The 27,981-nt window shown below is 40.3% G+C and overlaps 1 protein-coding gene across 5 annotated transcripts in view; it reads right to left on the bottom strand.

Annotated features, from left to right (window-relative positions):
* SAMD12 (sterile alpha motif domain containing 12) overlaps nucleotides 1-27,981 on the bottom strand; it is a 174,057-nt gene that overhangs the window by 102,228 nt on the left and 43,848 nt on the right. For all 5 annotated transcript variants that reach the window (XM_055705017.1, XM_055705018.1, XM_055705020.1 and 2 more), the window contains exon 3: nucleotides 24,795-24,924. In XM_055705017.1, the coding sequence (XP_055560992.1) occupies nucleotides 24,795-24,924 (130 nt within the window). The remainder of the gene's footprint in view (nucleotides 1-24,794; nucleotides 24,925-27,981) is intronic.

Here is a 27,981-nt window from a genome sequence, read left to right as displayed (position 1 = left end):
AGCCAGCGGCCTGTCCTTGCAACAAAGAAGGGCAACAGCGGGTCAAGGGAGGTGATCCTTCCCCTTTACTTGACCCTGGTGAGACCACAGCTGAAGTACTGTGTCCAGTTCTGGGATCCTCAGTACAAGAGAGACATGGACATACCACAGCAAGTCTAGCAAAGGGCCAAGAAGATAGTTAATGGATTGGTGTATCTGTCAGATAAGGAAAGGCTGAGAGCGCTGAGGCTGCTCAGCCAGTAGAAGAGGAGGCTCAAGGTGGAGCTTTTCAAAATGTGCAAATACCTGATGGGAGGAGTAAAGACAGAATGGCCACAAACCAAACCACAGCAAGTTCCATTTAAACTTAAAGAACCTTTTTTATCATGAGTGTGTTTGAATGCTATAACACGTGTTCAGAAATGTGGCACAGTTTCCATTCTTGGAGATACTAAAAGCTGACAGGACACAGCTCTGGACAACCTGCCCTAGCTGACCCTGCTTTGAGCAGGGCTGCCCTGGTTTCGGCTGGGATACTTATTTTTCTTCTCAGTGGCTAGTGCAGTGCTGTGTTCTGGATTTGGTGTGGGAACAGTATGGTCGGGGACTTTTGGATTTCTCAGGCCTTGCTGGCAGGAGGGCTGGAGGAGCACGGGAAGCTGGGAGGGGACACAGCCAGGTCAGCTGGCCTGAACTAGCCAAAGAGGTATCCCACACCATGGCACGTCATGCTCAGTATATAAACTGGGGGGGGGGGCGGGTAGGTGTTGGCCAGGGCTGCCGATCATTGCCTGGGGACTCGCTGGGCATCGGTCAGTGGGCGGTGAGCAGCTGTATTGTGCGTCACCAGTTTTCTCCCTTCCCTTTGGATTTCATTCCTCTCCCCTTCTCCCTCCCGTTCATTATAACTGTTATTGTTATTATTGTTCTTTTGCTTTTATTTTATCTCAATTGTTGAACTGTTCTTATCTCAACCCTCGAGTTTTACATTCCTTTCTGATTTTCCTCCCCAGCCCTCTGGGTGAGAAGAGAGTGAGCGAGCAGCTGCATGGCACTTAATACCAGCTGGGGTTAAACCACGACAAAAGGGCTGGACAAGATGACCTCCAGACTGCCTTCCAAGCTCAATGACTCTTGATCCTATTCCACGAAGGTACAAAGCAGCAAATTGGCTGCCTGAACTTCAATAGAGTCAGAGAGGTCACAATTAGCAACTACTGAATACAAGAGTCTTACATAATTTGTATATCAATATATTCAATTGAAATGTGCACACCAAGGAGACAGGTGAAAAAATACCTAGCTACCTGGCACCTCCCTTGAAATTGTTTATATACTAGTGTATACCACCTGCAGTATCCCTCAGTAGAAGCATCCAGACATTGGACTTCTCTAAAGGAAATGTTGTAACAAGAAATTTTATAAAGGCAGAAGGATGGGAGCTATTAAGCATGTAGAACATGGAGGTTTTCAGCCCTTTGAAGTTCCCCTGATCTTGCATACTCTGAAAACAGGGCTGTGGCTAGTTTCAAAAATGTGCATTCTCAGCCACTGTCCATTCCAGTAAATTAAAGAGTGTCGCTGTTGCCTAGGCACTGGAACTGTCATTTGTACTATCAAATCACCCCAACGATTCCTGGGATGTTTCTGGCCTGGATCACTTAACATTCCCCCAGAAACTCCCAGGTATACCTCAGGAATGAGGACAGACTGGGTCATTCCCCATAGACGGTGTGAACACAGACATCTTGTCCTGAAGAGTAAAAGCCTTTAGCAGCATGAGCACAAGACAGGCCTTACTAAGATGTTTGAGAAAGCATCACTGACATCAATACGGCAACATTACAGAACCACAAGTTCTGCTGGCAAAACCCAACCAAGCTCTAGTGAAATAGTACACGTGCTACATCAGGGTGTGTTCAGTCTTAAACAAAGAGGACTTCAGGATTTGTTGTCTCTTCCTGAGAAGTAAAAGCATAAGCTGGTTTCTCAGAAATCAGAGGTTCAACGGTGAGACAAAATTATTTCCTCCCTTGTGAATCCTGTGTATCCATTGGCACAAGTCAGAGCAGCTGGAAAGAATTTCTTCCACTGTTCCTTACCTGTTGTAAACAAATAACTTAGTTCTCTCAACAGTGGAAATGAGGAAAAGCAATAGGAAAGAGATGTTTGCTTCAGTTTTTAACGACTATGGCAATTTATTTAGATTTAATTTTCACTTCTAGGCATTTGAAGGATTCTGCTGTTTTCAGACCTATCTCAGCTCTTACTTATGCCACAAGAGAAAGGTGTTCCAACATTTCCGAACACTGGAAATAGGGAGGAGAAAAAGAAGAGGTGTAAATGACTGGGATACTGTGTTTGAGGAAAGCAACAACACATTTCCTCAAGAAATGCTGTTTCTGTGAAGTTCTGTAAGAGACAACGTGTGAAAAAGAGCCCAAAAAGCAAGTCCAATTTTGGATTACCTCCAAAGGTCAATGTGCTGCATACCACATTGTGGAAGTCAGAGGAGCTGTCAAGGATTTTTACACATACGTTCTGCCTGATTCATATAACCATTAATTATAGTTGTAGGGGTATGCCTGTGCCAGTTCATTTGCATTTCTTGGGCACACCCTTAATGTGTTCTGCAATTCTGACCTCTTAAGCCAGTACCGCTTCTGAAACACTATCTGGTCACATAGAAAAAATGCTAACAAATACTGGTCTCCTCCCACCTGCAAGCACAATTAGACTGCCCAGACTCCACAGGAACAGCTTTAAAGCAAGGGCAATAAGAGCATCTGAGAAAGAAAGGAAGACTAACAAAAATCTGGTACTTCTAAAGATAGTTACCAGGTTTGGGCCTTTACCTAAGAACAATAATTAATGGGATAAGATATCATTCCAGACTGGCAATAAACACCATGTGATAAAAGTAAATCACCTTTCTGCAACTGTGCAGGCTGACCACCTTTTGCAAAGTAACTTCCCCAGTATGGGATAGCACCTTCTTGTTGCTAGACAAGAGCCTCCTGCTGTTGCAGACTGGCTGCATAGTAGCAGAGAGCTACGGGGCTGCTGTAACAGAAACATGCACAGATATCAAGAAAACTACTCTGCTGTCACAGAGGTGGTCAATATGAAGACAGTTACTAATAGTTTGTACTGTTAGGGCTCCTGATTGGTACAAAGCTGTTAATAAGAAACATTCTTATTGCCACTTCCCACTCTAAGTTTTGAGATTCACCGCAGATATTTTCATCAGGCTTTAAAGTAAAATATACTGACACTATAAGAGGTTTACCTGGAGAGATGATGGAAGAGGTTAGATACAACCACAATGCCAAGATTTTAGAAAGGTCCTGACTTACATCCACACACATGCTGACAACAGGAACATTTGCATCTATAGACACTGGAGGATCTCCAGAGATGAGTCCTGACTTGCAGCATTTTACAATTGCCAGCCATTCAATGCACTCCCCAAGCTTGCAAAACCTTTCACTAAACACTTGCCTAGAAAAGAGAATCAACTCAAGTCTGCCTTAAGAAGTCCCAGAATGATTGAGGGAAATGGCTTCTAGAGAGCTGAAGAATAGATCAGTGCCCAGCTAACCAGGCTCTTAAAATGGAAATGTTTCTTGCTACGATTGACTTCTGCAATGCAATGCAAGAGTTTTCTGAAAGCAAGACAGACCTGCACTTCAATATGGAGTATCAGATAATCTCAGTTATGTGAAACAGCCTCTATGAAATGAAGCAATTTGAAAGAGAGAGACTCTTATTTCAAATCCAGGAACAGTTTGTGGGAAAACCATGTGCTTAGATAAGAAATTTTACTTGTGTGTTAAAGCAAAATATTGCCCATATACATTTACCTGCTTCAGGGTGATCTCATAAGTGAGGCATTCACAGTCTTATTCATAATTTCTATCTTCAGTTTTAATAAACTCTTTATTACAAAGTTATTTTCACATAGCCCTTGTTCTGAATTTGTTGTAAGACCTGCTTGGATGTTATGGCAGTAGTGCTTCAAAACAGGAAGAGAAGAGTATAAAGCCATCCAATGACAAATGCAATGAAATTTAAGGATATTATTTATTATTTTTAATAATAAAAACTCAACAGTATACCAAGATGAAAGTTGTTCACATTAACGTATTTTTATTGTAGAGTCATAAGGCTGTGCAAAGCTAGAACAGCATTTGCTTAAGGAGGCTAAATTGCTTCTCTACCAGCTAAGTTTCTCTCTGCCTTCTCACACTGATACTACAATGAAAATAAAGCAGACAAGTTACCTCTGGTGCCTTTCTTAAAGCTCTTTCAGTCAGGTGATATTGTTATTTCTTACCTTTTATTATTATTTTTAGATTGTGTTAAAAACCCACACAAGTGGATAGACAAATAAGTATAATTTTTCCTGAGCTTTCTTATCACCCTTAGAGAGGAATAAAGAATTTGCATCATCTCCAACTGCTACATTCAGTCTGGCGGTGATGTGGCAGGAAGGCTGTAAGCACATTATTTCTCCTTCCATTAAGTTCTATTTCTACCATAGCCTTAAATACTTACAGGAATTGGAAACATGATCGGTTGAGGTAGAGATCTATGGTCCAGATTTCTCTTGTTCTAACTTGTACTCATTGAAGATTTCTATGACTCCACCTGGTTCAGTGGGTTAGCAGCACATGGGTTTGGATACGAGTTATTACTTCATACCACCTCAAGTTTTGAAAGCAATGCGGCACATCTAACAAGATATGCAGAAGATTTTTAAGTTACAGCATCACGTCTCTCATCATATTTTTGAGATGCAATAGTCGATTCAATATAGTTCGACCACAGCTATTCCATTTTATAAAGGCACTGGAGAGAGTCCTGGTTGTCCCCTTACTTGGAACCTGCCTCAACCGCTGCTTTTATAGCTCTCTGAAGCTACTGCCTGACAGCTGGCAAAGATAAAGTTCCCCCCTCCAGGGGTTGATTACACTGAGCATTTCCAGTACATGACCACAACGCAGTTGCCTGAGGCATGACTGGGGAGTAATCAGGACAAAGACGTGATCTCCCCACAAACTAAAATTGCACAGGATGGTAAGAGCCACACACCAATATTTAAAACTAGAGATTAAGTGCTGCCTGGATGCCCCTGGAGCAGGGGAGAACACATCAGTCCACAAAGAGATACAACTCATACAACCAGTAAAGCAGTAAGAAAGTACTTGGGAAAACCTGGTATGCTTGCAAGAATGCAAAAGGACACAAGGGCATCCATGCCTACTTTGTTGAGGGCAAATCCAACCCTCAATCAGATGACATACAAAGTTTATGGACACAAGGCATGTCAGTGCAAAAGGATTTGAAGTTGAGTCAAACTAATTTGTTGTCCATGTTGGGCCACTGCAGTTGCAATCAGTTTCAGTGCTTTTCAATAACCTCCTGCAGAGGACAATTACATGACTGGTCACTGTGGTTTACATTAAAAAAGTTCAATATTCCAGCTAAGATTCTAGCCCAAGGTCAGATTTGGCAACTTTACTTTTCTGCACTCAGAGAAAGCCATTAATTATTGAAAAACAGCAAGCTGCATGTTTTGTTTTTTTTAAAAAACTCACATAGCAATCTAGAGCTAGCGAGTCCTCAAATTCTTTGGGAAGGCTGTTTAATCATCTTGATATATTTTTGAAAGACACTATCAAAAAATACTGCTTCCCACAGTCTCTCGCTACCAATTACAATTTCAGGTTTGTACAAGTGAGCGTTTCAGACTACCATTGTTTATACCATTCTTTTACTGTGGGTAGTTCATTGACGTACAGAATGGATCCAGCACATCAGAGCTTTTGCCATTCAAAAGTGTTAACGGCACTGCAGTTTACAGCATTTTTTTTCTGCCAGATGGATGATCATATTGGCCTAACAGTTCCCAGCAATTTTTGCAAGTCAGCAATAGACTGTGCAAGATTTAGTGGATGTTGTTTAGCTAGAGCTTGCTTACATAAAGAATATGCAAATACATGCTTCCTACTGAAGGATTCACTCAGATAAGATGTAAAAAACCCCATATTCTACTTTGCCTTAAATTTTCAAGACTACTATGACTAAGAAGAGATGAAGTTTCCATCTTTTCCTGTAAGTTGTATTCTGACAGCTGGCATTCCGGAACCAGTAATAAATGCTCAGATACTGTAATTGTTATTTTACTGACAACTAACCAGCTCTCTAATAAAGGGGAAAAACAAACAAACAAACAAAGTCAGTCCTGAAGCACACCTGGTGAAAATAAACAGTCTGCCAGGGAAATGAAAGCCAGGCATCATTCATCAAACTCAACAAAATAAAAAGGCTCTGCGAGTTCTTCAGAAGTGGTGTCTCTGAAGGTCAGAAATGTATTGCAGCAGTAGAAATCTGGAAGTAAATACTGCAAGTTTTTCAAAACAGACTTCCATCATTGTTGACAGAAACATCTCAGACTGGGGTTATTCAGCCTGGAGAAGAGAAGGCTCCGGGGAGACCTCACTGCAGCCTTTCAATACTTGAAGGGGACCTATAAGAGTGATGGGGTCAAACTATTTAGTAGAGCCTGTTGCAATAGGGCAAGGGGTGATGGTTTTAAACTAAACGAGGGTAGATTCAGACTAGATATAAGGAAGAATATTTTTTATTATGAGGGTGGTAAAACACTGGAACAAGTTGTCCAGGGACATGGTACATGCCCCATCTCAGGAAACATTCAAGGTCAGGTTGGACGGGGCTCTGAGGAACATGATCTAGTTGAAGATGTCCCTGTTCACTCCAGGGGGGTTGGGCTAGATGATCTTTAAAGGTCCCTTCCAACCCAAACTATGCTATGATTCTATGAATCAAATGCCACAAGTCTGGATCATGTACAAAAACTGAAACAGACTCATATGGGCATATACTGTGCTCATTTAGGTTTCATTTTCTGAATGTAAAAGTATTTGTGCTACCAAATAACCCAGAAAATCATTTTTTTAAAACTAAAATATTAACTAATTATCAGTAAAAACTAGAAGCTTAAGAGGCACACAGTTTTCTACTTCATCAGCCTGGTGTTCAGTGGGGTTTTTAAATACCCTTATTACTCCCTCACATCTTAAAATGTTCATCTCTTCTAGTACAAAACACTACTCCATCACTGTGCACATGAAAAGTCAATATTAAAGGTGCATGCTCAGATCTCAGAAATCAGGAAATGTCAGCTCTCAGGTTGCATGAGCACTTCTATGTCTGTCCTTTACTCATACACATTACCCCAGAGACTTCAGCTGTGTGTTCATATAGTGGCTGCTCAAACAGATGAGCTATTGTACCTTGTGAAGACTGCAAACAACAAACTGTTGGAAGGCAGGGGGGTGTTAGGAGGAAATACGCTTGTTCTGTACTCATACTCCTCCCTAAGCACTACTTTTGGACAAAGGGAGGATTTCTAGGCTAGAATCATCTTCGGCCTGATTAGCACACTCATAACCACAGCTACCTCACTACTTTAAAGATGCATATACAATGTATTTAAAAACCACGTGTACTGAGGTTTCAGAGAGAATCCATGAAAATTACTACAACACATGTAAACTGCATATACAAGATATCATTTGTAAGAAATTAAACTTATTGACAATTATTCTCTGTATATGGAATGACAGTGTATTTCTATTTTGAAAAAATATTTTTTAAATAAAGCAGTAAGAGAAGAAAATTAAAGCTTCCATAAAAGTATACTGTTGATTCACAGAATAGCAGCAGCCCCTCTAAACGGACATTCCCTTTACACAGAGAAACATCCAATGCAGCCAACAGAAAGACTCATAACAATTAGGCATTGCATATATTCCTAACAAAGGGGATCAAATACATGTTTAGGTACACACATACAGCACAGGTGTTGATGACTATGATTATAGCCACTTGACACCTTTCACAATCATCAAGTGTTGCTGAAGCACAACCACTGAGGCTGAAAATTTCCATGTCAGTTATTTTTGCATCAGACTGATTTTTGGTAGGCTTAATTGCTATTGCCAAAATTTCAATGGTTTTCAATAAAAGGTCAGGGAAAATACTTGCAGTTCAGTTGAAAGAATTAAATAACTGTTGGGAGGAAGAAAAAAACCCCACAGTTTCTAGTTTGAAAGCACAACTTGAAAGTAAGCCTTTATGGCAACATGCTGTCTTCCTGAAGACCAACCTAAATTTGTTTGTGTTAGAACCTTTAAAGCATTTCACAGTCAGCAACCACTTCACAGACCCACTCAGAAAGTCATTTCAAGAAACTGTGCATGCTCCCACCCCAGGCTAAGAGACAGAGTCATCCAAGCCAGGCAGTGCCTCTGTGGAGCCAAATACAGTAAGAGAAGAAAACCGTCCCTCCTGTACTTCTAAAGGTTTCCACTACTGGGAAAGAAGATTGTTAACAGAAGGACCAAAAATCTCAAAACAAACAAACAAAAAAATTAAAAAGACTAAGACAAGAAAATGATGGAAGGTCCCAGTTAGACATGACCAAAACAGAGCCTAAATTTGCAGTCTCTTGAATGGACATTAACCAGTACCTGAAACAAAAGACTCTCAAGATTTCCTCTACTGTCAGCCAGTTGCTATGAAATTCACTGGTAAAATGAAGTCCTCATTGTCCTCCAGCGACTGATCCCTGTAGATTAGAAACCAAACCATCACACAAACCCGTAGTTGCCATAAGCAGCCAGGGACAGCTCTACTGAATTCAGCTCTGGTGATGAGCGATGTGGGAATCAATGTAATTCAGTGTGGTGAGCTAGTTGCAGTTTGTGGGTTCGTATGCATTGAAATACCATTCCTCCATTGCAGTATCACAGAGCATCCCCTCACAAGGCTCTGCCTTGCTCGCAGCCCAGAGAGGAGACTGCTCATGAACACTCCATATGATCCTTCATCTAGCCTGAGAGCTGTGCTCAGGCAAAGCTGTGTCATGCTGCAACAGTGCAGATCTATGAACTATGACAGTGATGTTAAAGGTGCAGGAAATTAGAATTGGACAATCCACTGTCAGCGTTTCTCCTTGAATTACGCTTACTGTAGTTTAACATTTAACCTTTTTTTTTTTTTTAAAAAAAAAAAAAGCCTTATACAGTTCTACGACCAATGTATTCTTTCAACCTGAGTAGGTAACTCTTCTGCTTTTGTTAAAGAAAATTCATGCACCAAGATAAAATCTCCTGGAAGCCTACAGTCCTTGAATTACTTTTCTGAATGGACACCAGAGAACACCTGAACTTCACAACCTGAATACCCCAAGAGCTTTTGCAAAATCTCAAACCCTGAGATTAGGTAATTATTTAAACCCAAAGAAGCCATAAGCACAGAAAAAAAGTAGTAATTATATTCACACAAGTAGAATATATTCTTGCCTAAAAATGGGACAAACACAGCCAGTGTGAACCCTGCTTTCTTTTAGATTGATTTGTTGTCTACACTTTGCAGCTCTAAGTCCCATCCCAACAATACATCATTAGATCAGGAAACCTTATGGCACTACTTTATGTAGCATATGGAGGCCAAAGATAGCACCACGGTTAAAATCCTATTGATCTGGTCCAGGCTAATCAGTCGATTGCCACACATTTCTGAATTGGAAAAAATACTTGAAGTGTTATGCCTTCAGAATAAACAATCTTCAAATAGTTATTTTCATTATCAATTTCATAACAGCGCAAGAGCCACTTCTGATGTTGCAAATCATCATATAAGGAAAGGAAATATAAGGAAATGCATAGCATGACAGAAAGATTAGATATCTGCCCTACAGTGCTTTTCACAGCAATTCCTAGGCAACAGCTCTAGAAGTCAGGGTCTCCTACCAGGCTGTAGATTCTGGTACCAGTCCCAGCAACACAGCATTACATGCAGCTTCAACAACAAATGTTTATCTCATCTAGAAAGAATGTGTAAATAGACATGGAAAACAGATGCTATTAATAAGCTATGTGCAGAATCTTACATAGAAATTACACCTAAGAAGAGAATTAAAGGAACAGCAGGTATGTGAGCATGTATCAGCATCCCAGTGGACTGATGAGAAACATGTAATAGATCGTTTACAAACGTCATCTTTGCATATGTCACATTTGGTACATTTGCAAAATTCAGGTCTCTGGGGAATTCTAAAAGAAGACAGATGAGGACTTTAAATCTCAGAGTTAGACTTTCTGTATTACATGCAGACAGTCCAACGTGCTCTCTGGTCAAACACAGGAAAATGTAATAGATTCAAACCCTAGAAGAGCTGTCGGGAAAACACACAGTACGCATAAAAATTACTAACTGGTTTTACCACGTAGCTTCCTAAGTACAAGTACTTACCCCAAATGTGCTGTTTACAACAGGGGTACATCTAGTAGCACTCAGGACTGCTCACAATAGCTTGAACTGGGAATACAAAGATAAATTGCCCTTATATCAAAACTTTTATCCTAGACCTAGTCTGACATAACAATTGAACTAGTAGGAAAAACCATGCGTAGAGCACAGGAAGAACAGCTGGGTAACTGACAGATTATTTCAGCTGTAGCTTTGCTAATTAGTATCTCCCACTATGTGGGGTGCCTAGTTCAAGGCTCATTTGAACTTCCCAGGGGCCTTTGCTTCTGAAGGCCTAGACTCTCAAGATGTAGAAAAACAAAACTGCAAATACAGATTGCTCCCTACCCAAATCCACACAACGAGGTTACAGAGAATACTGGAATCTAGAGATTGCAGATATTTCTGCTTAAAGGACCACTGTGACCATGGAGCCTGGGTGCTGCATGCATGCTTGCTCACCCTGTATTTTTCCACCCACCTTTCTCACCTTTTAAAAACTTGATTTTGCCAGTGCCTACCCTTTTTCCTAGTAAGCACTTTCACTGCTGAATGACCTGCAAAGCCAGGATTCATTTTCTGATTACTGAATCACTTGAGCTTCCAATTTCAGCTTTTGAATACACGCTGTTGTCCTGCTACGTCCCTATACCCAGTTATCAAGTCACCTATCAACCCTCCTTTCAGTAGTTTCATCTCCTGTAACATGACAACACAAGGCTCATCTTCCAGGCTTGAGAAAAGGCTGGGCTCCACCTTCCATCTACTGCTACACAATTCTTAGAATTAAAACATCACAACCGGACACATTATCCTAGTAGGAGACTTCAGCAACCCAGCCCGCATATGTCACAACAGTCCCTGCTATTCAATACAGCTGTTACAACAAGCGAGTACATTAGTCCTATTAGCTTTGCGTTTAGAGTACGTGTAACATGGCTACCTACAATAACCCCCACCTCACTTCTTTGAAGCCTGCATTCCTAGGGAGAACAGGCCATACCTGTGGGGTGAAGGGATTTCTCATATATTGCACGACATTTGGCTGCAAGAAAACAAATTCTGTTGGAACCATTTAGTTAGGTTATTTATACCACACTTGTACCATTAACCTGTCCTGCTAATTGTTTTCTACCACCTCAACTGCAACACTTAGATGACCTGAAGTCTGAACAATGCTGTGCAACCAGTTAAACCGGGGGACACCAATAAAGGCCCTTTTCATTAGTGTCTCCCTGCTGTGTATGGGCATCTGTCAATGAACCTGCCTGACTGCAGCATGCAGCATACGGAATTAAAAGGCACATGTTTAATTAAGATGTCATGTGATCCTAGGCTGGATGCTTAGGGGGCAAAAAAAAGATACTGTATTCCACGTGGTAGCAGTTAACTACCAAACTTGTACCCTTGCCAATGGAAAACAAGAAAGAAATAAAAAAGTACCGGGTTAGTTTGACAGGCCAGGCATCAAGATGACTGGTATTAACTATACAATGCAATTCTTTGTTGATAGAAGCCCAAATTAACTGTTCCATTATTTTGGCAGAATTGGCAAGAGGCTAACAGGTCTGCAGCTACTTGTGTTGAGTTTAATAAAAAGAAAAAAAAAGCCCAGATCAGCATTTTTTAACAGAAAGAAGCTTTCTCCATGAGACAGCCTTGGAATGAGTCAGTACGATATGAGTCTTCATATGGCTTAATGTAACATAAAAATGGACTGTACACATCTGTGAATGGCAAATTCAGAAGTAGATTAGCTTAGGATAATGGTCACAGGTGACATTCATCACAGTCAAGCTCTCTTTTGTTTGTTTTTGATAAGGCAATATATGACAAGCTTTATCTACATCCGTATAACATCCATAAACCAATGGACACAAGCATTTTAGCACTGCAATTTAACTAGTGCTTGACAGCTGATTGGATTGCATTACTTCATAGGTTTGATATGCTCATAACAGATTGTCACATTCCTGGCATTTCTCCAGACAGTGTTTATACTTAACAACAGCAACAAAAAATTAGAACACGTAACAAACATTTCCTTATAGGCCATTTGGGATTATTCCACGTTTGGCACTGTTTTTTGAATAACCGTATTAATCCATCTTGAGGTTTTGAGCTGTTATATTTAGATCAAGAACATGTACTGCAAGATAAAATCTACATAACCTATGCAAAACAAACGTTAAAAAGTATACATTCAAAAGGATAGTCAAGGAAAACTTTAGCTAAATAGAACACCTGTACCGACATTCAAAACCCAACTGGACACACTCCTGGACAGTCTGTTCTAGCTGACCCTGCATGTACAGGGGGGTTGGACTAGATTACCTCAAAAGGACCCTTGCAACCTAAATAACACCAGAATTTGGTGATTTTGACCTGCAAACAGCTAAGTATTCGCAATACTGCAATTCACTGCACCCAACAGAACCTGCAGAGAAACAGACCGGGGTTTATACACATAAACGTCTTTGGGTGGATCAAATACTTCTGTAAAAGACCTCCCTCTAATCACAGCACAATGTCACCAGGCCCAGTGCAATGCAGGTGCCCTGTCAGTACGGTTGACAGGACTGGGATTACATTGACAGCTTGTCTCAAATACATGGCACACTGACAAAAGATACACATTTCCTCAAGGGTATCATTGTTCGGCATTTCACAAAAACAGAACAAACCCTCAAATTCCCCTTGGGGGAGCATTTAAGTTTTTTAGTCAGTGATTAAGAAGGAACATTTTTGTCTGTGGAGCTTGGAGGCTTCTCTTACTAACCTAGCGGGCAGGAATTCCATTGTGCTTCAAGCAGAGCTATTGGAGAACAGGGCAAGGTCTGCACAGCATGATGGGTTGCAGGCTCTTGCAGTTCTGAAAACTTTTGTGGGATAGCTCATGTCCTGACATGGTTTTTTGATTTCTTCTGGGGTTTTTTTTGGGGGGGGGTTTCATCCCTTAACCCTGCTTCTGCTGTAAATATGCAGCAATGCAGTCCTGAAAGACTAAAATCCACAGCAGACTGTAATAGCAGCCACTGAAGTTCAGTAAGAACGGAGCACCCGATTTTCAGCAGCAACACAGCCCTCAAATGTATGCATTCACATATTGGATTATGATAGATAGTAGTTATATTTAATAATAAGTCATTAGAACAGGAGTCCCCCAAGTTTTATCTGGGATTAACCACTTAACATTGATTGCTATATAAAAGAGCTTGCTTCCGACAAGTACTTCGTGGTTCAGTAAGGTTAATGAAACCTCAGGGGAGGGAAGACTGGTTTTTGCTGGTTTTTTTTTTTAAGGAGTCATGGCTTTAGTACACCTTGTTAAGAAGGTTCATGGATTAATCTACATGTCTGTGTTTCAGACCAAAATGGCTTATTAAGATCCTACTTTTGTGTGTCAATGCTCACATTTGTAAGCGTAGGGTTTTTCTTCATAGATAACAAAATCAATTAAGAGATGGAAGTTTCTCACAGTGGATTCCTCTTTTCCGGTAGCAAGCAATTCTTCTGGCTGCACACAGGAGGACCAAAAGCCTTCTCCTGCATCAGTTAAGTGCCAATCACCACTAGGGTCTGAGGAATCAGATAAACCCTTCCCAGGGTGTGCAGATCCTTGTTGGGTGAAGGGCTGAAAATCAGTTCCTGAATGCAGTAAGGGACTGGACAGAATCCAGCCTTTTTGTTTCTTTTTGTTCCATGAGCAACGTCCACTGAATTCAGAGGAAAATGTTGGAGCTGGATCCTTCCATCTTTGCTAAAAGAGCCAGGTATCGTGACCTGCCTCCACTGCACATTCTACAATAACAAGGATAAAACTCAGCGCCATGCGCACTGTATCAGGCCCTGTCAGACTTTCAGCCTGTTCAATTAACTATATCAAATTAAAAAATAATTTTCCCTGGAGTATTGGGAGGCACTCCTTTTTTACTGAAGACTGCTCCCTTGACAAATCTGGACTTTCAAAAGCCAGGTGCTTCAGCACCTGAGTGGTTAAAAAAACCCAAAAAGGCAGCTTTAGGTTTTATTTTATTATAATATGAGGAAGAGAGAAGTGCTTTTTCCTCCAGTCCCTTGCTCTCTGTAAAAGGCTCAGCTGGCTGAGCTGATACTTCCAAACCCAGCACCATTTTCAAAGAGGGACACGAAAAAACTCAGGAATTGACAAGGTATTTAGAAAAGACTGAAAGTTAGGGGTAAGGACTGGCTTGCTTCATATCCTCCTGAGTACAGCTGTCACTGAAGACACAAGCTTACACACACGCTGATGTTCTGGGAGGATAACGCCTGCGGGAGGTACCGGGGCTGCCGCAAGGCTGGCGGCGGGCTCGCGCTCCGGGGCGGCGGGGCGAGCCTTAGCCTGGCTGCTGGCGCCCCCCCGAGGCGCCCGGCGGTACTGCGCCCCGCGCCCCCGGCAGCGACCGGCGCTCGGCAATGGGAAGAGGTGTAAAAAGAAAAAAAAAAAGTTTTCCCAAACGCGTTTTCTTTTTTTTTCTAAACACCAACCCGAAGACGTCTGGGAAGTACTGATGACTGCAGGCGGCTGTTTGCTCTGCACCAGCGGGGGAACTCAGGGCCCACCGCTTGTCGGCAATGCCCTGATCCTGGCCAGGGGTCCGGGGGCAGAGAAAGCAGAGTGAGAACGGGGCGGGCCACCACAGAGGGAATATTTAGGACATGAGCTAATCCATTTCTCAGAGACCTGGTGCAAGAGTGGATCTGTTGTCTGCATATATATTTAAAAACAAACAAAAAAAAAATCAACCGTGAAGAATCTGAAATGACAGCATAACCGACAGTGGGCATCTGGCTTGGGAAGAGTCACAGGGATTAGACACCGGTGGGAGTCGGAGGTGAGAAGGAACACCATGGATTGCAGACCAATCGGATGGGAGAGATTAAATACACACTTGTTTGTGCCACAAAGCAGAAGTCAAACTCACAGCCATGACTTCCTCCAGGTTCAGGTTTCAGGAGAACTTCCCTCTGCATTTAGGTTAGCTGTGTTATTAGCCTGGGGAATGCTGCCAGATAATTATAAGATTACACTAAGACTAAATCCCCATATCATGAATAGCACACGCTGGCAAGTAACAAGCTGAAATAAAAAGAATCAGCTCTAGCTGCTCACTGATATCACAGGCACGCACTCACTAAGCAGCAAATTAATTCGTTTCTCCAAAGTGAAGGATTGCAAGGTCCTCTAACAACTCCTCCACTTCATCATCAAAGTTTTCCCCATCTAAGTTTCCTTACCTACAACTGAGCCTTAAAACTGACTTTGTGTCTGCACAGCAAAGACAACAAATGCTCCTTCCCAGACAACAGTATGAGTAATCTGAAGGGAGACACTCCAATACATCCCATTTTTGTCCTGGTTCCCACCAGAATGGGAACCAGAACTCCTGAAGCATTGCTGGAAAGCTTGACTTGGTGGGAAATGAAAGCCCAGCAGTACTAACCAGCAGTCTGAGCTAAAAAAACCCCAAGTTTCAGCCTCCATATAGCACAAGTTTTAAAAAAGCAACACAGAATTACAGTTTAATGAGACTTTGGTCAGGGCACAATACTTGGAATCAGCACAATTCATAGGAAGGCCTAAATATTCCATGGCCAGTTCTAAACTAAGGGCCCTGTCCTTTGAGTGGAAAGCCTCCAGGCTGTTGCACACCATACTATAGTAGTACATCAGTATTAATTAAATGGGGAAATAAAAGAAAGGAAACAAAGGACTGCCATCAGGGTTAACAGTGCTACATCCCATGGTTTCAAGCTGTTCCTTGGAGGTCTCCAAGTAATAAGAGCACTTCACCCTACCTAGCTTCTAGATCATGGGATCACACAGCCTAGTGATTGATCAAGGAACATGGTAAAGTAATAATGTAATCACTAACGGTTGGTGATGATTCCAAAAACCTGTAGAAAAAGAATGTCTTTAGAAATGAGAAGGTAGAGCTTCAGTATTTGGTAAAGTGTTAGAACTATTCATAAGGTAATCAACACCCCTGTAAAGCAGCCAAAGAAAAAAACAGTTGATAAAAAGCATGTTTCATCAAGAACACATGAAGGGTCACAAAAGAATGAGGACAAAGGAAACAGGGTGAACATAAAAGGGCTGTTTTCCTAACATCTTTTAGCTTAAAGTCCACTAAATTCATCTGTTTGGAGGCATCCCTCATCCCCTTCATTGATAATTTCAGCAATTTCCTCTATCACCCTTGGTCTTATGAATCCCGCTGAAGTAGGATGCCTGAGTCACCTAACATAGACAGGGTAAGCACCCAAGTCTAAACTCAGTATCTCCTAAGCTTCTTGGCTGTCAGTGGATCACGATCAGTGTACCGTGCTTCTTGCAGATATGCTGTGCAGCCTTATCAGCAAACTAGGAAATACCGCAAAGCTTTACAATATGGTTTGAAAAATCCTGAAATAGGCTTTGCTAAGACATTTGATACAGTTTTCCATATCTTACCCTAATTCACATTTTTAGCTCCCCTCTGAGTAAGAAACAGAAATTGATTTTGAAACTGGTTGCCACAATGAGAGGTTCTGGGGGTGAGTTTTACACGACACTGATGTGAATCAGTGTTTTATATAGACAATAGAGTAGGTCAGGTTTGCAAAGACTGTACAACAAAGATCTTTTCAAGGAGGAAGGTAGAAGATTATATGATCACTAGTTAGTAAAAGTTGACTAAAATAAATAGAACAAGACTAAATTAAAAATGCAAAAAATCCTGGCGTTAGAGGGAAGGAATAATCTAATTATCATTGCCTGTAATTATGAAACATTACTTCCCCAGCATCTGACAGCACTTGAGGAGTAAGTACTGAGGAGCAAGTAAACACTGCTTCAAATGAAAAAATATACCTTTTTCTCCTTTCACCTAAATACTCACACTCCAAGGATACTGAAGAATTTACCTAAGCTAAATTGACAGGGAATTTCAAATCTGAAGCTAAAGGACAGGAATTATACTTTCAGTTCAAAGATGATTTGGATTCTGTGTTATACATTAGGTAGGAGTAAAAGCTACGGCACATCTGGCTACCATGACTCTTACTGAATTCTTATATAGTGACAGAGTAAAGAAAAAGAGGCAGCTAGAGTGCAATTCACTTTCGAGTGTACTGCAGAGCAATCGTTTGTTGAAACCATGAGAGATCTTCCCAGGTAGTTACAAGAGCAGAGAGCATACCAAGGAAAAGCAACCAGACCCAAGAAATCCCCAATAAGACAGGAAGTGGTGTAAAACATTCATCAGCTACTTGCACAGCAGATCTCACAGCTGGTAAGAGAGCAGGAGCATGGAAACTTAATTTTGAATTTAGTAGACATAGAAGCAATAACATTAAGATATCATTGGCAAGCACGGACAAAACTGCCTCCATCACCCTTCAGCCAGTTCCCTTTCCTATTAAACTGAACAGATGATACTATCACTTCTTCCATGCAGGATTTTATGTAACAAATAATGGCATTAGACACTCCACGTTGGTTTGTGCATGGAAGAGAAGACAGCTCCACTTCATAACTAATTGACTCCATTTCTTACAGATGTAGGGCCCAGCTCCCCTATGCACAAGCAGAAAGTCGGTTTAGCAATGAAGACTTTGTCAAGGCAGCTAGTTGGAAAACACTCTCCTGTTCCAGACTAAAAGAAAAAAAACTCATAAAAAAGATTACTTTCTGCCATAATACTCCACAGATTGTTTTTCACAGAAGAGCCAATTTATCAGAAAATAACCAACTATGTTAATATTTAAGTTACAACTTCAATGAAATGTTCAAGTGCCTCACTGTCCCCTTCTCAACTGCAGGTGAGCCTTTCCTGGTCATACCAGATCTCTTATGAGCCATTACAGTCTTGCCTCCTGTTATGGGAGTTCACTGTATATTGCATGAGCTATAATCTGGCTGAAAAACCATTCTATGATTCTGTGAAAAGCCAGACCCAGGAACCATTGCTGAGACATGAGAGAAGATTACTTTCATGCAAAATTTTCTTTATCATTAAGAGGCTGAATAATGAAAACAATAATTTTGACTTTGCAACTATTTGGCTCATCCAACTTCTCTCGTTCCTATGCTATAGAAACACAATTACATTAATATATTTCTGACATTATTGCCCATGCAAAAAGAACAGTTGCCACATATTATGCAAACAGGAGCCTTATCCCAACACCCATCTCACTCTTTGATGTGTTCCACATGTTAAAAGTTTGAAGCAGCCAAGTATGAAACAAGGAAAACTCTTTAGCCCCACACATTTTCCAACATGAGTATCACAGCTCCACAAAGCATACTGCAAAAAAGTCTGACCTTATCCAGGCAGCAGAATAAAAGCTCTCTCCAGGGTGAAACAGTGATTTGATTTTATTTTTCAAACTGCAGATGGATGTAGTCAGGATTGATCTGACAGCCCACCAGCCAACACTGCTGTTAAGACCTCACAAGAGCGAGCAGGGAAAAGTGGCATAAATAAGGACCGTGGGCAAGGCTGGCTGAAGCTTTGCACTGCAGAGAAGAGGAGGGCTTCACAGAGATGGCTGGAGATGGAAGTTGCTTCTACAACACCACTATCAGATGAACACTGCTTCAGAGGAGAGATCTATTGTGCTGAAGAGCACTATCACATGCAAAACAAGGAAGATGACTAATATTTTACCAGAAATACCCTCCACTTGGACACAATGAAGGTCCTTTTCGCTTCTACTAAAAAACCTCTTTTCTTCTGTGAATAAGCTAGATGCTTTCTGAGATATACGACAGTGCTGCAGAATGCTCAAAACTTGCTACAGGTTTGGGACAAAAAGGAGAAAAATGTGGTAAGCAAAACTTTAATAAAGCTTTTAAAGAGGCTAAAGTACTTCCTACACAACCTTGCCCTGACCCAGGACCTTCTTCACTTGGTACCAGTCCTACACCTGATCATAAAAAAAGTCCTCTACCAATAACCACCTAGAGGGTAGGTTTGACCAGTTTATAAGGCACAGTAAGACAATGTCCAATAAAATAAGCCAAGAAAAGGTGCCAGTTTATGTAGTCTTCTGTACTGTAACTACTGTAACTACATCGGGATTTATGAGAAGACTCTGGAGGGCCAGGTGTCAGGTAAGACAGACAGGCAAGCACTGGGATGAACACTTACTGAGGTCACCTTACAGAAGACCTGATCTTGCTTCTTGCATCACATGTCAATTAGGTGTGCTGTGTCACTGGCACGAGAGGTATGTTGGGTCAATGTGATACTCATCAACACTGCAAGGATGAAGGATAACAAAGCTGGAATCACTTGCAAAGGGAGGGATCACGAAATGAGCAGAAGTTGTTCCAAATGAAGCTAACCTGTTAATAGGAAGATTCAGCTGACACAAACACTGTCTTTTATACACATATCACAACATCGGTATCTTTATCTCTGTTGTACAGATGCCAAAACATATACAAGGAAGATGAACATGCCCAGGAGGACACAACACGGTGACTAAAGCCACCTGGGTTTGGTCACCCTTCCTGCCCCAGAGGTAGGAACAAAACCCAGGCCTCCTGTGCTCCACTGCACACCTTTCATCCCCAAGTCACTGCACTGGTTGCAGCACAAAACTCAGCCAAGTTCAACAAAACAAAGGGCATAGTTAAACTAGATACGCTCTGGAAATTGAAAAGATATCTGCAGTACTTTGATAAGAAAAAGAAGCCCTTTCTCTGTATGGACAGAGTAACTTAGACCCTGAAGATTCAGTGTGCTTCCTAAGAATACCACGGTAACCTGAAACAGAGCCAAGATTTCTTCACATTCCAGAGTAGCATCTTGAAGCACAAGACCATTCCTTCACGTGAGCATTTCAGCTGATACGAAAAAACCCTAAGATTTGCAAAGATATTACTGAAGCGAAAAAAATTAATCAATTCAGGTTTTAAAAGCAAGGTTTTATATGAATTTTATAAAAATATGTCAATATAGCTGATTTAATGCAAGCATCTTTAAAGTTTATAGAATTAGCCAGATTTTAAGCCTATTTCCATTAAGTTTTCAGTGGCAGTTCATGTTTCATTTTTCTAGGTGCCATTTGGTGTTTCATGAATATTCATAAGTTCTGGTACCTTCTAAAACCAAAAAGAGGTTTTCTCTAGTCCTGTTCCTTTCCTCCTTAAAAGTTTAATTTAAAAAGGCTTGAGTCCTTTCAAGCACCTTCTATTAAATTCCTTCACTTGGACCAAGGTGCCTCTTGGGTATTACTTTGACAGAATGAGGTTTGTTTAATGATCATAGCATTAAAATCTCATGCTCTGAAGAAATGCATTAGCACACTGGGGAACATGGTGTAGAAACAAGAGGTGAAGCAGGGTTTCTTTCCTTCCTTCCTTTCTTTCAACAAGTCCCACATCAATAATTAGTTACTTTGACATCTTCTTCATTTACTTTGTCAATGGACCGTTTTCCCCAAAATTATTATTTCTTAGTCATTCTATGCTCAGTCTTGCCCCTGTTAATGCTGAGACATTGCAAAAAAGGCACACAAAGAACAACTCATCTCTCAATAACTCCCTAATCATTTAAAAATCCTACTGCCTGGCAAATTCAGAGCCACAAATGTACACTGAAAGCAAGGTCTATTTCTCAGGTCTGCCTCCTGGATTATACTGGTATAAAATGACTATAAAAATCTGGCCAGTCAGAGCAACTTTTTATGTCCCCTGACACCGATGTAAATGCCAACATCAGCAGTAGAGCCTCTGGTGACATGGCCCTACCACTACATTGTTTTCTTGGTTGCACAGGCCACTGTCTTCCTTTTCTTCTCTCTTTCTATTGTCTTATTTTCCTACCAGTGCCAATTCCTACCAGGTGCCCTTAGACCTCACTCAGTATTAGTCCTTCAGGTTCTTCAGTTCTGGCTCTGCACCCAACACCATGAAAATGGACCTGTTGCTGAGTAAGTCAACCTAACCAAATGCTCCACTCCCTGAACTCAACAATTTTGTGTATAAAAGAAGTCTCTGAATTTCCTGTTAGGCCTTTCCATATTTAATTCTCCCTAGCTGGCTCCAAAATGCATTTCACTAGTTCTGTGGTACTAAGTACTCGGCAAATTATAGGACCACCAAAGAATTCAGGCTGAAAGGGAACCCAGCAGATTTCTGGCCCAATCCCTTGCCCAAAGCAGGGTCAGCTATGAGATCAGATAAGGTTTTTCAAAGTTTTATCTAGCTGGGGCTTGAAACCATCCCAGGACAAAGACCGTGCAACCTGTCTGAGAAACGTGTTCCAATACCCAACTGTCCTCACAGGGAAAAAGCTTCTCCTTATGCTCAGCCTCTTGTTTCAACTCAAGTCTGGTGTCTCTCATACATCACTGTGAAGGATCTCGCTCCATCTTTTTGACAACATCCTTCTACACACTGGGGGCTGCTGCTAGTCCCCCCATCCCACCCCCAACAAGCTGCCTCTTCCCCAGGCTGCCTCTTGGCCCAGCTCCCTCAATCCCCTTGTCACAGGGTAAGTGCTCCAGCCCTGAGCATCTTGGTGGCCCTGGAGTGCAAGTTCCAGCACTGTGGATCCAAGAACTGGAGTGTAAAAAGTGCAAAGTAAAGCGGAACAATGACTATCCTTGATCAGCTTGCTATGCTCCTATTAATACTGATCATGATTCTGTTTGCATTTTTTTGCTGCCAAGGCACAACACTGGTTCATTTATTGTTCCTGACTATCAAGACCACAGGTCCTCTCCATCAAAGCCAGACAGCCAGCCCACCCCAGGCTGAATGGGGTGCAAGGGGCTTGGCCTTCCCAGCTGAATTTCATAAGGCTCCTGCTGACTCATTCCTCCAGCCTATGTCTGGTTCCTGGTCCCTACGAATGGCAGCCCTACTCTTGAGTCTATTGACTGTTACCCCCAAGTTGGTGTCATCTGCAAATCTGATGAGAATACACTCTGTCCCACGACATCCTGAACATCACTGTTAACATGAAGAACTTTTTCCTTACTAGGTAAAACACCAAATTAAGTATTTTTTTCTTATACATTTGCAGCTGCTCTTTATTAGGAGTAGTAAAAAGGTATAAAACCCCCACAAAAAAAAAGGACATTTTGGGTTGCTTTTTTGCCCCCAACTCTATTAATAAACTGTAATCAGCAACTAATAGTCCCAAGTAAAATGCCACACTTTTCAACCCCTACAGTTAACAACTGTTAGATATGCTTGCACAAGACCATTTTCCTGGCTTATGACCATGCCTCAGATTTTATCTTCAAATAAAGTTTAAATATCCTTTTCATGTCACTTTCCTCAAGTTCTTTTCCATCATATTTTTCCATATCAAAGCAGCCTGTAAAGTCACTTTAATTCCTGAGAAATTTTCAACAATCACATTCACTTTTCCATAGCCATATCTGGAAACAGTTACACTACCTTGGCTTAATCTTCACATTAGTTTCCATGCTCCTTTTATATTCTACTTTTTTTGGAGCCACAAATCCACTCTTATATCCCCTTATTAGATTTCAAGTAATCAGAGTCACAGGGACCAACAGCACTGGAAATATCCTCCCAAGTTATTGATTTCACTCATAATATTATCACAATATACTTTTTATAATATCTGTACAAACATTGATTGCATTTCTTCTTTTCTTTGGCAGGTACTGAAATTGTTTCCTTTCCTGCAGATGTATTTTCTAACACTCATACTAGTATTTTCCTTGTACCTCTTTTGGGTAAAGTAAGAAAGATTGATCTTGATTCTTCTTTTTCATAGAGGTCTATAAAGTTCAAAAAGTTTTGCACATCTACAGTGAAACTACAAGGTTTCCATCTATGTTTATGTTGAAATGAAAACAACTTCTTCCTTTCAACTTAATTTCACAGTGCCTTATTCCAAAAGGAGACAATGTAACAGTAAAACAGTACGAGAAAAAATTAAGAAATAGTTTCAATTTTTTTCTGGTAGCGCTCTGGATGCAGTCATCTGTACACATGGGTTGGGAACACAGACTACATTCCCATAGACTGCATTCAACAGATGGTGACTTAAAGGAAATGGGCACAGTAGTTACATACTAAAAGTCAACACTTAAAGCAATACAAACCACTTCTCATATGTAAGTGTGTATGTGTGTTCATGGCTACATAGTAAACAAACATTGGTAGTTTTGTTTGCCATGTTTGCAATCATTCACATATTATCAGAAAGGAAAGAATAGCAACAGGAATCAATGTAAAATTTGAAACGCCACAAGTACGCATACATGAAAAGACACTAATTGAAACATACATTAGTTAACAATACGTTATTGTTAAGACTGAGTATGTGAAACTAAAATCTCTGCTTGATACTATGTGGCTGAATGCCAGTCCCCAGTTTTGTACACCACCATTTCAGAGAACAAATTCTGTTCCACATTAAACTTTTTACAGATTAATTACTGTCTGGGATATGAGCAAAAATGCTATTTAACTCCCAAGTTATATCCGTATTTATTTTAACCCAGTTACTCTGCTAAACTGATTGTTAGCTCAAAGTGGTCAGCTAAAATACCAACACAGAAAACTGAGCAGGAGCTAACAAGTCGAGCACATCAACAAAATCAACATCAGCTTCTAAAATAAATAGGAAAATAAAATATAATGATGCTTTTTAATATATTCTTTTAAGACAACACACTGAGCGTTGAAGTTTAGAGGTTCTGTGGGTATTTGGGAGTCAAACCGTGATAGAACAAACATGTATGTTTTAGACTAGACAAAGAAAATATGTGCAAGTGGGAAGCCCCCATCCAGTAAAGAAAAGGCTGCAAGAAAGAACGATTGAATGTACTTGAGCTACACTTGGGACAGAAACCAGTTTCATTGGCTGGAAATAATCGTTTAGATTATTAGTAGGAAAATACCAACATTAAGGACCATAAAATACTGGAATGGAGAGATGTAAAAATCTCCTCCATTGCAAGTTTTCCAGAACAAAGTTAAGACAAATATTGGTCAGAAATGAACTTGCTGTATTGATCTTGCTTCATCCCTAGGGAGGGGCTCGGCTGGACTTATTTCACATTCTACATTTTAAGAACTCTAATACTAAAAAATAAAAATAAAAAAAAAAAAATGAACTCAAGGTGAAACACCTCAATGAAAAAAAACTCATTTACATTTTTCCTCATAGGACATTTCTTAATGTTTGGAGTGAGAGGGGTGTTATTTATTTGGAATGAACAGGGTGTATCCTTTACCCACATACAGACTGGCTTGTTTCCTCATTATATTAACCCTGAATAATCTGAAAGAGACAGGGAAATCACTTACCACATCCTATGAAAACCAGTGTATTCTCCCTGCTCTAAACCTTGCAACTGTCTGGTCATACAATCAACAAAAAGCCCTCAGTCCATGGTTACAATCTATTAACAAGAAAGTAAAATAACGTGCCACATTTTAAATAAAATATTTCTGATAGTGCATACTTTACCAGTTATGTCATGCTGTTTGAATGACTCACTGTAGATTTGATACTGATTAGGGCAATGTTTCTTCAGCCATTTGCAGACATCCTGCTGGGTCCATAATGCCACAGGCTTGGTCAGCTTCACAGTCCCGGACTAGAAACACAGAATGAAGAATAAAAATATGTTTAGTCCGCACACAAGTTTCAGAAATATTTATCTGTGACGTCCATATACAATATTAAAATAACACATGCAAGATAGGAGCGGCTCTGGCTGGCAGATACCCAATAATCACCCGCATGGTACACAAGACCCAGCTATTCAAACACATCACACAGGAATCACACACAGTGAAAGGTTCTTTATTTTGCATTGCACACATGTTCCTTGCATCAAAGAAATACATTGCACCATGTCTTACTTCAGTAACAGTTAAAAGAGTGACCAACTCTGACTGCACCCAAAGGGCAATAGGTGCTGCCTTTGAAGCCTTCAAATTCACAGAGGTTTGTATGTCTGTGTACCAGTTTGTGTATAACCATAGAAGACCGGGCGTACCCTCAGGCCAGGCATGTTTCTCAACTACAGTTAGAAAAGAGCTTGCAACAAAGCTCTTTAGTGCAAACAAGCTTAAAAGACTAGTTGTCCCAGGAAAAGAAGACTACACACCAATGAAGCTAAAACTAGTGATACTGGTTCATACTGAGCATTTCAGCTGACATCCCTAGTTTGTGATGTTTACAAGCAGTTTTAGTTTTTCTGCTTCCTTTTTACCTTTAACCCTCCTACAATCACCATTATGTGAAATAAGTAGGCCTCCTGCTTAAAATAGTTGCTTCTTTATAAATAAGACCACTGTTCTATATTTTCTTGAAAATTCAGTTTTATAATAATCTAAACAAATAGCATAACAGTTTATACATAAAATATTCATAAATCAATTGCATTATCATATGTATAAACTCACGTTTCATTTAATCAAACAATTCACTTTTGCACACACACTCTTTTAACCATATAAAAATGCTGAGTTATAGATGACCCAAACTGCAGGGATTTAAAGCCTCTTGTCAAAGTAGGCAAAACAACAACAAAAATATATATTCAAAGTTGGGGGCTTGGGGGTTTTTTTGTGGTTTGTGTGTTTGGTTTTTTGGGGGGTTTTTTTTGTTTGGTTGGTTGTTTGGTTTTTTTTGCAACATGGTCTTTCCAGAAGACTGAAAAAAATCTTAAATAGATAGGCAGTTATTACTAACAACAAATGTTTAACATTAGACATTGCTGATGTAAGTGGGTGTGAACACCAGTGTATCTATTTACTTCATGATTTTGGCAAAAAACTGAGCCTATGGAATCAAATCAAAGTAGCTTTGTTCCCATGCTGTGCATGCAGAATGCCTGTCCTCCATCCAGCTCCTTGGTGGTAAAGAAAGTTCAAGAGAATGTTTTCTGCCCAAATCTGAGGTGAAAGGGAATGTCATCTCAGCCATTTTTTTCCATTGGGAGTCATGGTGGATTGCCTCAACATGTCCAACCAGGGTTTCTCTCAGCATTTACGCAGATGTACTTTGTCAGACAGACTTTTTTTCAAAGTTGCTTTGAAATTTTTCGTTACTAAAAGCCCAAAGGACCAAGCAGTTTTAAGCTAGTGCTTTGCATGTCCTATTAAGTCCATAAAGTATATCATGCAGAGATATTAAGTTAGGGCCAGGGAATAGGGCAGAGTTAAAATTCCAATAGGCAGACATGTCTTTAATTTCTCATGTCCAATTTTCCCTATCTCTTTTTCCTTGCCTGGGTAGAAATTAAACAAACAGCAGGAAAATTATAGTTGAATATATAATACAATGCACATCCCTTAGCTCAGCTTTTTTTGTTTTGAACAGAAATACATTCACCAGAAACATGAATCCCATTTCAAATGCATGAATAGGCACCATCCACATTTAGAGATATCACAATGATGCACAAAACCACTCCAAATAATTGATTCTCATCTTTTGCTGCCATCTACCAACCTGTAGCAGGCAGAAGCCTGAGTGACAGACTTGGCGTCCACAAAAAGAAACGTCCAGAGGTGGCTGACAGTGTTCTATAACCAGGACATTGCTTGCTCTCCTACCATCCTTTCCAAGAAACGTATCAGTCTTCTGCACGTACAGAAACCCACCCTGGACACTGCGTAAGTCTGGAGAAGGGGCAAGCTCTGTACGGAGAGCAAGTACCCTGCAACTGTTCCTCATGCAACTAGGAAGATCAAAGGCTCCTCTTTGAACTTCTCTAGCCTACTTGTTACTGCGATTTGAGTCAAAGAAGAAACTGAATTTCAATGAAGAGCCCAATATTATGGTGTCAGTTAGATGATTTTCATTACATACATATATAAATGCGTGTCCTTCACAAATACATCAAAGGAAGAAAAAAAAAGTCAAAATAGCCATAACACACAAGCAGTTTCTCTGATTCCATAGAAATCCAAGAACAACAGGGTCAAAACTTTGACGTATATCTTTATATGAGTTTCTGCTTGAATGTGAAGATTTTTCTTGAGCATTAGAATCTTTGAAGACTAGAGGAATGTATGTCAGCCCTTGAACAGTAAATTGTTAATGGCTTTTCTTGTACATCATAAAAATACTTAATTACAAATACTTGTATACAACTATATATAGCTAGCTGTATATTTACAAGCTATTTATTCCTAGCTGAAAGTACACAAATAGTGCCAATGTTTGTTTTAACTAAGAGGTTGCTCTTTTCAGTTCAGCCACCATTCTTCTTTTAAAAGGTTTAACCACCATCATGTTAAATACCTGAAAAACAGGTTTATCAGCAATTACAGTAGAAATTTAACATTTCCCTCTGTGCCCATAGAACAGAAAGAAGGATTCAAATGTCGCTGTTATGCCATGCAATATAAGTATCACTGCGCAAACACATGCTGATTTTTTACTGTCCAATGTTCAGAATTGTGATTGAAACATGTTTGACTTAAACTGCAGTCCAAAGAGGATATTTTTACATTGACACCATCAAGCATTACGTTTAATTTTCTAATTCATAAGGACTTTATGAGTGAAAGGAATACAGTTTTTTTAAAGCAACGGTTATTATAAGTATATTGGTTTTGCTTTCATCTTTGGAACACCATACCTGAAATATTGTTCAACCAGACGCGCAAAATGAAAGGCTATTAAAAAACATGCTTCC

Source organism: Falco cherrug, chromosome 3 (assembly GCF_023634085.1).
Source record: "Falco cherrug isolate bFalChe1 chromosome 3, bFalChe1.pri, whole genome shotgun sequence".
NCBI lineage: Eukaryota > Metazoa > Chordata > Aves > Falconiformes > Falconidae > Falco > Falco cherrug.
This window is presented reverse-complemented; position numbering and strand designations above follow the sequence as displayed.